The sequence below is a fragment of the Esox lucius genome, chromosome 17 (assembly GCF_011004845.1).
Source record: "Esox lucius isolate fEsoLuc1 chromosome 17, fEsoLuc1.pri, whole genome shotgun sequence".
In the NCBI taxonomy this organism is placed as follows: domain Eukaryota; kingdom Metazoa; phylum Chordata; class Actinopteri; order Esociformes; family Esocidae; genus Esox; species Esox lucius.
In genome coordinates, this window is record NC_047585.1 from 14,298,021 (window position 1) to 14,310,388 (window position 12,368).

At 43.3% G+C, this 12,368-nt stretch overlaps 1 protein-coding gene across 9 annotated transcripts in view; it reads right to left on the reverse strand.

The window, feature by feature from the left end:
- Nucleotides 1-370: 370 nt before the first annotated feature.
- The window catches only part of kaznb (kazrin, periplakin interacting protein b), a 176,555-nt gene continuing 164,557 nt past the window's right edge, over nt 371-12,368 (reverse strand). For 6 of the 9 annotated variants that reach the window (XM_020055634.2, XM_020055632.2, XM_020055636.2 and 3 more), the window contains 9 exons: nt 12,193-12,326; nt 11,600-11,726; nt 8,374-8,579; nt 7,947-8,065; nt 7,635-7,866; nt 7,361-7,462; nt 6,690-6,856; nt 5,888-6,005; nt 371-1,377 (listed from right to left, as the gene is read on the reverse strand). In XM_020055634.2, coding sequence (XP_019911193.2) covers nt 1,219-1,377; nt 5,888-6,005; nt 6,690-6,856; nt 7,361-7,462; nt 7,635-7,866; nt 7,947-8,065; nt 8,374-8,579; nt 11,600-11,726; nt 12,193-12,326 — 1,364 coding nt within the window. In that variant the 3' untranslated portion in view covers nt 371-1,218. Of the gene's footprint in view, nt 1,378-1,441; nt 1,519-5,887; nt 6,006-6,689; nt 6,857-7,360; nt 7,463-7,634; nt 7,867-7,946; nt 8,066-8,373; nt 8,580-9,705; nt 11,727-12,164; nt 12,327-12,368 lie in introns of those variants that run through there. The other 3 variants (XM_034287130.1, XR_004574632.1, XM_013138407.4) reach the window with 3 other exon arrangements.

Genomic DNA, 12,368 nt, shown 5'->3' on the forward strand with positions numbered 1-12,368 from the left:
GGGATCTTTTTGCTTTCAGTATTAGTATATATTTCTGACTAAATACATATCTGACAAGCATAAACTGTAGGTTGTACCTCTTGGACACATTTGAACAAAGAGAAGACTCTGCAAGGGATTTGAAATATTCCAGACCCCCCAAACACCTTTTTCTCCTGACTGCTATTGTGTTAAGCCAGTTATCCTTCAAAACATGGGGTGTAATGATAACCTGAAACAGAACCCAGGGATTAGTGGGTTTCTAATAAATGAGTTCCAAATTCCTGATTCTAGCCAGGAAACCCAAGCCGGACCAGGTTAATGCATTGGAAACAAGGCCAGACTAAGCGGTGAAATGCATTTACATTTTAGTCATTTAGCAGACGCTGGAGCGAATTACAGTTAGTGCATTTATCTTAAGATAGCCAGGTTGGACAACCACACAACTCAGACATAGTAAGTACAATTTACAATAAAGACGTTATAAGCACAGTCAGTGCTAGAAGGGAAAAGGGTAAAAAAAAATCAAGTGCGGTTACAGGAAACAGACACAGGAAACAGGGCATGGTCATCAAAGGGCAGGAACAACAGGAATATGTACTCCCTCCAGAGATTTTGACCAAAGTGACAGCCCATCATCCTCGCATGGCAACATGTTCACCAACATCAGGACAATACCACTTTCACCCCCCATGGATTTGGAATGGTGGTTTTAATGCCTAGAAGTTACTTGGTTCTTTATACAGTCCATTTTTCATATATACTGCAACACAATGTTACCATAATGTTCCTTGATATATTAAAAGTAAAGTGTAAGAAACATTTGGATGGTCATGCTTTGATAAGAAATGGATCACCAGTTCATTTGGGGTTTTGATGGGACAATTTTCCAATTTTCTGGGTTTCACTGTCTTAACACCTCTTCTTTGTGATGCTTTGATTCTGTTATTTTGTTGGAAATTGTGCTTAGTTTTCTTTTACTTTAAAAGAAGCTCAACTGTCCACTTCAGAAACTGTACAGGTGTTCTTCATAATAAACACATTTGATACACAAAAGAAATCTCGAAAAAAAAAATACACAAAAAGATAAATTCCAAAATGAATTCTTACATTGGTAACAGACAACAATTCAATTGAAATTCAACACGTTTTACCACCAGTCCACCAGTGTCCCTCCAGGCTGAATAGAAACTACATATACTGTAAATCCTCTGTGGTAGACTATATGTACTGCACAGTTCAGACATTAGTGATCTCAACACTCTTGTAGCTGTGCATGGGACTCCCCTTTGTCCTGGGCACAGCCTGCACCCGCGCCTCTCGTGGCAGTGATCTACAGCTGCCATGGTAACCAAGGCCACGTCCAATAGCGATCTTCGGGTTGAATCTTAGAGGACTCTGGTAAAATAAGAGGAGGAATTAATCATCAAAATCAAAACAAAGATTCTACTATCTGTCTCACCTCTCATGTAGCTCGTCACTATGAAGTGCCGGACTTTGCCTTTGTAATCTTTTGGTTTGCGTTGTGTGACGGATTTCCTGTGTGAAGGTTGGCATGCCAGAGGAAAACAAGAGCGGGTATAATTTCCGAATGGTGGGCTTTACTACAAATAAAACCCATTCTCTTTCTCCCTTAATTGGAACATAATTCAAAAAAATTCAAGTAGACCTATATACTACATAAGCTGTCTGCAGGCAATCTTATGTTCTCAATATTATGACACTGAAATTACTCAGAATTGTGTGTTTTGTTATCAGTGTGTATTTTCTGAAGCTTTAGGCTAAATTAATTCAAGGAAGTGCATAATAAGAATGCATTTACTTATATCAGCCGCATCTGTTCCCATGCTTCACCCTTGATGAATGAACTTATTTTTATATTGTTAATTAGAATGAGTCATTAACAAAGGTCTAACTGGCTAAATGCTCATTGGAAGAAAGACAGGTACATCATCAATGACACAAGGCCCATTGTTGAGCAAAAAAGCACATAGAAGGCTTAAGAGGGTTGGAAAACCATTGAGTTTGGCTTGTAATTAATAAGATATTTATTATATATGTACAGTATATATATTGACTAGCAAACGTATTCCAACCCCTGCTCAATTCTCTAAGTTTACTGAATTACAAATGCACTGAAATTAGATTGTTGTAGATTTTCTTCAAAATATGGAAAGTAAAACAATTTTATTGTAAGGTAGCATTGGTTTTGTGTTGGGATTTATTATTCAGGGAACAGAACAGAAATATTTTGCTTGCATAGTTGCAAGTATTCAACTGCAATCATAGATCCATCGCGTGGCGGTCGGGGACAGTGCCTCTGGGATGGCAGACCGGGGTGGTGGTCCCTCTTTTTAAGAAGGGGGACCGGAGGGTGTGTTCCAACTATAGGGGGATCACACTTCTCAGCCTCCCCGGGAAAGTCTATGCCAGGATTCTGGAGAGGAGAATACGGCCGATAGTAGAACCTCGGATTCAGGAGGAACAGTGTGGTTTTCGTCCGGGCCGTGGAACACTGGACCAGCTCTATACCCTCTATGGGGTGTTGGAGGGTTCATGGGAGTTTGCCCAACCAGTCCACATGTGTTTTGTGGATTTGGAGAAGGCATTCGACTGTGTCCCTCGCAGCATCTTGTGGAGGGTGCTTCGGGAATATGGGGTCCTGGGTCCTTTGCTAAGGGCTGTCAGGTCCCTGTACAACCGAAGCAGGAGCTTGGTCCGCATTGCCGGCAGTAAGTCAGACTTGTTCCCAGTGCATGTTGGACTCCGGCAGGGCTGCCCTTTGTCACCGGTTCTGTTCGTAATTTTTATGGACAGAATTTCTAGGCGCAGCCAGGGGCCGGAGGGTGTCAGGTTTGGGGACCACACAATTTCATCTCTGCTCTTTGCAGATGATGTTGTCGTGTTGGCCCCTTCTAACCAGGACCTTCAGCATGCACTGGGATGGTTTGCAGCCAAGTGTGAAGCGGTGGGGATGAAAGTCGGAAAAGGTGGAAAAGGGTGGCTTGCCCACTTCAGGTTGGTGGAGAGTGCCTGCCTCAAGTGGAGGAGTTTAAGTATCTAGGGGTCTTGTTCACGAGTGAGGGAAGGATGGAACAGGAGATTGAAAGACGGATCTGTGCAGCTTCTGCAGTAATGCAGTCGATGTATCGGTCTGTCGTGGTGAAGAAAGAGCTGAGCCGCAAGGCGAAGCTCTCGATTTACCAGTCAATCTACGTTCCTACTCTCACCTATGGTCATGAGCTTTGGGTCATGACCGAAAGGACAAGATCCCGGGTACAGGCGGCCGAAATGAGCTTTCTCCGCAGGGTGGCCGGGCGATCCCTTAGAGATAGGGTGAGAAGCTCGGTCACCCGGGAGGAGCTCAGAGTAGAGCCGCTGCTCCTCCACATCGAGAGGGGTCAGCTGAGGTGGCTTGGGCATCTGTTTCGGATGCCTCCGGGACGCCTTCCTGGGAAGGTGTTCCGGTCCCGTCCCACCGGGAGGAGACCCCGGTGAAGACCTAGGACACGCTGGAGGGACTATGTCTCCCGGCTGGCCTGGGAACGCCTCGGTGTCCCCCCGGAAGAGCTAGAGGAAGTGTCTGGGGAGAGGGAAGTCTGGGCATCCCTGCTTAGACTGCTGCCCCCGCGACCCAGCCCCGGATAAGCGGAAGATGATGGATGGATGGATGGATCATAGATATAATGCTTTTGGGGTATGTATGTACCAGATTTGCACACAAATGGTAGATTGATTTCAGAAAATTGTAGACTGCAATTTTCAACTAATGACACTTGAGATCAGGACTTTCACTGGGTAACTGTAGGACATTCACATTTATGCCTTGAGCTGCAGCAATGCTGCTTTGGCGTTGTTCTTAGAATCATTGTTCTACTGGAAGCTTTATTGTTTTGGCAGAGTGTAGCAAGCTGCAGTATTTCCCTGGATTTTGCTCCATTCACTATTTTATCAATTTTAACAAGAGACACAGTTCCTGCTGATGAGAAGCATTCCCACTGCATGATGGTACCACCAGCACACCGTAGGAATGGGGTGTGTTGAGTGACAGTAGTGTTAGGCTTGCACCACACATAGTATTTAACAGCTGGCACAGCTATTATTTCAGCAAGGTGCCTGTGGATTCTAGCTGTGTACATACCTGGTGCCAAATATTTATTTGTGAGGATTGAATATGTATGCAAGCAAAACTTTTTCTTTTCTTCTTTCTAGCAATTGAGATGGTTTGGGATGAGTTGGATTGCGGAGTGAAGGAATAGCAGCTAACAAGTGCTAAGCATGTGGGAACTCCTTGTCAAAAGTGTTCAAAGCTGTCATCAAGGCAACCAGTTGGTCTAAAATATACATGTATTTGGATCTGTTTAAAAAAATTTGGTTGCTACATGATTCTATATGTGTTATTTCATAGTTTGATGTCTTTTTACTATTTTACACAGAATAATAATAATGCAGAATAATAGTAAAAATAAAGAAATTCCCTTGAATGAGTAGATGTGTACAAACATTTGACTGGTACTATATATAATATTCAATGCCTTATATCTATATATAACAGGTGGTTCCTATCCTGAACACTGATTGGCTGAGCCGTGGTATATGAGACTGTTATACCATGGGTATGACATCACACAATTTTTATTTATTGTGTTGGTTGGAAGCATTGGTAACTGGTTCATAACAACAGTAAGGCATCTCAAGGGTTTGTGGTATATTACTTATATAACACAGCTAAGTGCTGCATCTACTGTAGGTAGTCAGTGCCCAAGAATGGCTCCATACCGTGTTATACTGACCATATCACACATCCCCTCATACCTTACTGCTTAAGTATGCACTCCATACCACCGTAAAACATTTTCAAGTTTTAAATTCTGCTTTTCAAATACAGTAATACAGTTGCTGACTTAGGTCTTTGAATTGGATGTGGATTTGTTGTTTTCTAGTGCTATTTTGGATTCATGCTGGTCATGATTGCTTCTGCAGGCATCAAGCTACACTGGCAAATATTTTTAGTGTAGATTCCTCTCAACAGCTGACCTTCCGGGATTTTCACGCACTACAATCTCGAGTTTACAGAGAAGGATGCGATAAACAAAAACTGTGAGCTGCAGTTCTGTGGGCGAAAGCACTTTTTAATGAGAGAGGTCATATTAGAATGGCCTGACTCATTCAACAGAAAGCTAACAACTACTCAACCACTCTTTACAACAAGGCATTTCTAAACGCACAACACAACAAGACCCCTTTTGAAAGACGTGCCCAATAATGTGGCCGGAGAGATTACATTAATACGCAGCACTCAACGCAGTGCTCAAATGAGTGCATTTCAATGAGAGCCTAACTATCTTCTTTACCCTTGGTGGTTGGGACCAAAGCTATTGATATGGATGCATGGTTCCAACATTAAAACCTGTCCACCCAGAGGAACAGTACCGGGTTAGCCAACTACTGATCAGTCCCAGGCAAATGCTTGACTGAGTGGATTGTCGGGCAGCCAGAACATAACTGTTATTTCACTTCAAATTATTCACAACTAAGCCACAAAGAGAATACGTAGCCTTTATAATGATTAAGTATTTTCCTTCATTGTAATACTTGATCAGATTCTTTGAATTTGTCAATTTGTAACTGGATTCTAAGTAATTTTTACAATTAGTGCTTTATGGTGGTGTCAATATTCTGGTCACCAACGCCATTAGAGCAGTAGCAAATTATGTGATGTCATACCCGTGGAATATGGTCTATATGGCTATCAGCATTCAGGATAATGTAGCATAAATTGTTTGAAAGATAGAGCTACGTTCACCAAAAATGCCAAAACCAAAACCAAATGTATTTGATTACCTGGTCTACATACCTACCACTTCAGATGTTACAAATACTATTGTTAATTAGTTCCAGCATCTACCTTGCCTGATCTTCGTCTTATAGAAACCATCTCCTCATTGTAGCGGCTGACAGCAGATGGTGATTGTGGGGGCGTTCCTGTTTCAGGTACTTCACAGTCCTGGTCCACACTATTATTCCTGAAAACATTAAGGAGGGAACCAGAAATTATTATTACACAGAACAGTACTGCTAACACAATACTGTTGCCAAGGATCTTTAACACACACAGTATAGTACTCTTCCATTCAACTCAAGACCTCAACACCTGTTTTTCTATCGTTTTGTTTCTTCTCTTCTAATCAGGGACTTATGTTGACCTGGGAAAGGTGACATTTGCAGTTAACGATGAGGTTGAACAGTGAACCAGCAGACTGCAGACCAGTTATGTAACATCTGAACAGCCCTGTTATATAGGAAAACCAATCACCTGGCAGGGAAGTTATAGAGGAAAACCAATCACCTGGCAGAGATGTTATAAAGAAAAACCAATCACCTAGCAGAGATGTTATAGGGAAAAACCAATCACCTGGCAGAGATGTTATACAGAAAAACCAATCACCTGGCAGAGATGTTATAGAGGAAAACAAATCACCTGGCTGGGAAGTTATAGAAGAAAACCAATCACCTGGCAGATGTCACAGAGAAAAGACAATCACCTGGCAGGGATGTTATAAAGAAAAAACAATCACCTGGCAGAGATGTTATTGTGGAAAACCAATCATCTTGCAGAGATATTATTGAGGAAAACGAATCACCAGACAGCGATGTTAAAGAGGAAAACCAATCACCTGGCAGAGATGTTAAAGAGGAAAACCAATCACCTGGCAGGGATGGCGAGAGCCTTCATCTCCTCATACAGGTGCCGATGGAGCATGTGTTTGTGGCTGGGAATTCCAAGGGCTACGGCCATGGCATCTGCATCGAAGGAGAGGTCCAGAGCCAGCACAGCGCCATGAACCCCCCTGCCTTGGAGACTGTCAGCATACTCCTGGAACACAGGGCACATTTAGTGAGACGGAGAAGATTGGCAAATTTAACCAAGACAAGCAACAGCAAACAAACAACTTGTCGCCATTTGGCTTAATCTTCCCAATCCATATACAGTATGTACAGCTTGTACAGGCCGTCAACAGAATCCAGGTGCGGGTTAACAGCAACCTGGGTGAGGGTTTCGCAGCACCTGCTACATCCACTGCAAACCTGTGTATGTCACTAATATACATCCCTTTGATTTAATCTGAGCAACATGTAAAGGGTCTGTCTTGTGTTTCATGAGCTGAAATAGAAGATCTTTGTAAATGTCCATGCTGATAAAAAGCGTATTTTCTTTTTTTCTGGGCAAATTTGTTGACACCCGTTTTGTGAGCGGGGCTCCTTTGCCAAGATCATCCGTGCACCTGACAGGTGTGGAAGAATATTTTGCTGTGTTGAGTTCCTATTTTTCATATCACAAGTTTTCCCTCTATATTTCCTTCCTTGGGAAAACACCCACTTTGAGGTCTATGTCTTTGATCCACTTCATGACTCTGTTGCTGGTCCAAACCACCGGGTCCTGGTCCTGGTTCTCACACTGGGCTCGGCGGGCCTGCAGAACCTGCACACCAACAGGACACGCTTAATGACTGCAACACAAACGTACAGCTACGCCACAGCACGCTACACACACACACACACACACACATATTCTTCACCGCTGGTCATGTAAGCCCTGCGCACAAACAGATGGAGGAGGTGACTGAGGGCTCATGCATGTCTCAGGGGCTGACCTCTTTGTCGAAGTTGACCAGCTGCAGGAGTTGCACGGCCAGGAGGAGGCTCGTTTGGTGGGCTGGGGTGGTGACGTTCAGGAGCCTCTCCAGGTCCCGTCGGCTTAGGGAGTTGAGCACCCGACCATCCACCAGTTGGCTTTGGAAGGTTTGGGAATACTGGGGCAATCCCACGTCATTCAGCCAAGATTTGGCGACCCAATTATGGTCCATTTCGGCTGCCTTTGACAGCCTAAGAGTGGAGACGGTGTTGGTGAGTAATGTACGTGAACTCGGGCGTGTTTTTATGCAGGCACAAGTGTTTCAGCTCACCCCTGTCCAGACTCCGCCTCTCTGTAGTCCTCAATGGCCAGACGCAGCTTCCTGCGATGCAGCGGGTTACTGATGCCCAGTCCCAGCTCCAGATCCTCGTCTGTCAGCCCAAGTAGGACCTGCAGGCAAGAGACACCCACCCAGAGCCTCAACAATCTACACATGAACTGCAAATCAGTACCAAACTTCCGCACACACACATATACACACACACATATACACACACACACACACACTTGTGCTTGTGTGACACCCTTTTCAAGAGGAAAGTAAATACTAATAGAAAGACAGTGAGGAACCAAAGCATGAATACATTTTCTCTCCAGAAAGGACAAGCGAATCCTAATAATGCTACTTTTACTGTTATTACAAGCTGTGTTGAAAAAAGTCCTGAAATCAAATGTAAATTGTTGCTGTCTGAGTGTACCTTGCCGCTTTTGACGTTTTCTGAGCAAGCACGAATGTACATGGGCATTGCCATGACAACCTCCAGCCAGGCTTGTACAGCCCCTGCCTTCCACAGTGACATGGGCGTTTTCCAAGTGAGCTCCGCCTGCTGGAGGCGGTCCAGCTGCTCCTCTCCGTCCGATAGGCTGTGCTGCTGTGTTGATTGGCTGGAGAGGCTGTCAGAGTCTGTCGAGATTGGTCAGGGAAGGTAAGGAGTACAGGACAGGGGGAGGGGTTTGGGGTCAAAGGAATTGAGAAGCAAAAATGACTCATCCAACTGAAATGTAAGTGTAGAAAAGGGAGTAGGATACATTACTTGAGCCTATGAAAACATCCATGTGAAACAGATTGACATGGCTACAGTATACCCCTCTTCTGAAACCCATTGGTCTGTTTGGAAACTCACCTACTTGGAAAAATCCCCCCGCATATATTAATATCAAATGTCATTTCCTGACAGCAGTATTACCGGCTGAGATGGTCTCACAAAAGACCGGACAGGAGTAAAAAACTGCTTTGGGACTGATGAGAACAGTGAAAATGCTGCTCATTGCAGCCAGTAGAGGGTGCCAGAGTAATTCACCACCGTATTGTACTCTTGAAGTTTCCCTTTCCCAGAGTAATAACTCAAGGTCAGTATGAAATGCTTCATCACCTTAACAAATACGTTACAAAGCAATTGCAGGTGCCGTGTCTGAGCAGGTGACTCAAGCAGTTACAAATCCCTTTTGAAGTGTCACAATTATATCTAGGTATTAGTGTACATTTGCTAAAGACAGTTGCTTGGTCAGTCCTTAGTTCTACCGTTCAGGGAAGCCTGTGTGAGTGGGATTTGAATGATTTGAGTTGCTGGTGGGGATGAAGGGAAAATTCATCACTTGGGTAAATATTAAGGTTTGAAAACATTTGAAACACATGAGACACATTATTCATAAAACAAACTGCTGCAATGAATTTACCACCTGCTTTAAGCCTACGACATATAAGTACAATTCTGGATTAATAGCAAGTATTCTTTAAACGTTAACATGCTGGGAGAGAAACTAATTTAAATACAATTTCTATAAATTTTTCAATCTTTATTTCTTCTACTCGAAAGACAGCACAGGAGGTAATTTTCCTTCAGGAGTATGGTTTTATGAATGATCCCCGGAGTGTGGAAATAGACACTTGGTAATTAACAGATGAGGTGTTATTTTCTGGGGAGGGAGTCACCATCGAATATGACCAGGGGAGAGAGGGACACCGGGACACAAGAACAGATTAGACATGGAACAGAAGAATGCCACATGGATGCTTGGTTGCTGTTTTATTTTAAAATAAGTTTTTATTTCAATCATTTATCATATTCATTTTTTTAAGATGTTAAAGCTTCTCCTCATCCTTGCCAAAAAGTTAAAGACAGGTCAGGTTATCTTACCCTCGAAGTTACCTCTTGTTCTTTAAATAAAATACTTGTAATAGATTTACTCTTTTATGCAACATCTCCTAAATTACAAAACATGAAACAGATTATTATCAGAATCACAAATGAAAGAAATGAGGAAGGGTTGAATGGTAAATAGCAAAAATAAAAACACAAAAAACTGTCATTGCATCCAGAATGATGCAAGAGAATGAAAAATGGTAATGGGTTTTGTTTTGGGGGGTTTGGGGGGGGGGGGGGTTAGGGAACATAAACAAGAGAGGGTGGCTGAGGTTACTATTTTCACTGCTAACGAAAAGGTTCCTAACCAAAGCGGCACAGTTATCATGCAGGGGTTTTAGGACACAGTCCTATGCTTACAGTTGGCACGTTAGATGGTAGTTAGCGTTCAATTTCATGAGGACAAAAGCAATCTTACAAGGCAGTGCAAACAGTGACACGTTCCTCTGTATGGGTTTTTGAAGATCAAACTTTGGCACTTTAAAATGCTTTGAAACTTTTTGTAGAATGGGTCAGGGTTACTTTGTGTTTCTTTTTTTTCCCTGCTTCCTTTTGTTAAACCATGTTTGCCCCCCCACCTTATGTCGGTATTCAGCTTTCAGACTGAGAAATATAATATGGATCCATCTTACTCATTTATGTGGTACCGTCAGTCACTAAAAACTGATCAGATCCAGAAGGCCAGTGTCCATCTGAAACATTTAGCATGAGTAGGAAGAAACAGGAGGCCTACACAAACAAATGCAAACATATCGATACAATATGACCAACTTAGCATTCCCAAAGTCCTAAACCTATATCTGTCACCCACACACACACACACACACACACTCAAGATCACATACTCTGGTACTCATATCATCATTCAATGTAATGCTATCCTATTCATCGATGTTATCCAGTGGGCAATTTAAAGGTGCTGTACCTCCCAAACTATCCAACATGATAGAATGAAAAAAGCTGTAGTAGTTTTGCTTGTTCTACAGTGTCAGGTTGGTCGAATGTCTCAGGTGGCACAGGAGGAGACCAGTGGAGACCAGTGGAGACCAGTAGAGAAACTGGTCCTTTGTGAAATGGAATATCAAATGTCCTTCTGATTGTCATATGATCTTGTTGCAGTTTACCTGTCAGTTGTGTAGTTGTCCCATAGATCTATATGTTCTTATTCCAATGGTCCAGTGTAGAAAGGATGTACCAGTGTGGAGGTTATTCCTCATAATTTCATGAAAATGTAAGGAATGGGCCAAATAAGACTGGGGATGGGAAACCTCAAAATAACAAATAAAAAGTCAAAAAGTATGATAAAAGCGACTATAAAATAAATCTGTCATCAGACAAGACATTTACAAACACTAGGTGCACAATTACTCCTATTTACATATGCACAAAAGTCCTTCAAGTCTCCAGTTATAAAAAAGAAACATATATTAAGACAAATAAAAGATGGCACAGCATAAACATGTCCACACATAATAATCCCATGTATATATATTTATATGCATGTAAACATATGTACATATGCATACATGTACATCTATAAATATATATTTAATTTACATACATACATTTTTGAGGATAATGTACATTTTCTCAGGGCAGCAGTTGTCTCTCAGGTTTTTCTCTCAGAGCACACACAGTAACACACACACACACACACATACACACACGCGAGCGCACACAAACACACACCAACATTCACGCATTCAGAACCACACAGAAATCCACACACGCCATCACCAGTCTGCATCCTCCTCTATGTAATAATCAGCGGTGGATGTACCATCGAACAGGCCCGGGTCCATTGACTTGCGCTGCTTCCCCCGAGCAAACACCCGGGACAGAGAGCCCAGGCTCATCTTCTCCTTTTTCTTAGTCTTACGCTTCTGGTCCTCCAGGTCCTCCATAGACTAGGCCAGGGAAGGGAGGGAGGGAGACAGGGGAGGGAGGGAGGGAGACAGGGGAGGGAGGGAGACAGGGGAGGGAGGGAGGGAGACAGGGGAGGGAGGGAGATAGGGAAGGTGAGAAAAAGAAATCAGGGGACAGAGGACACAGGTATTGCAGTTAGTTTTGAACCAGAAGAGTATCTTATGAAAAACTTTCAGAGCTACTCTAAAACAATATTTGAACAGAACAGAACCGAGTGAAAGAGGATACAGAGTGAAGACAGGATAGAAGAGAGAAGAGAAACGGCACTTATAGAGAATTAAAGAGGATACAGAGTGAAGACAGGATAGAAGAGAGAGGAGTAACGGCACTTATAGAGAATTAAAGAGGATACAGAGTGAAGACAGGACAGAAGAGAGAGGAGAAACGGTACTTATAGAGAATTGCGGAGGTGTGATTACTTGGTCGGGGGGGCCAGGCAGCTCTTACATTGCAGAGAGAGTGGGTCCGGTGGCGCGGGGAGTTGATGTCACTCGGTGTGGACGAGCGATCCCCGTCAGCCGCCGACGCGTCCGAGATGATGGAGGGCTGGCGGGAGTGACAGGGGCTGACCCTGATGACCGCTGGTAAGGACACAGACACACGCGCGCCCCCGTGTTAGCCAA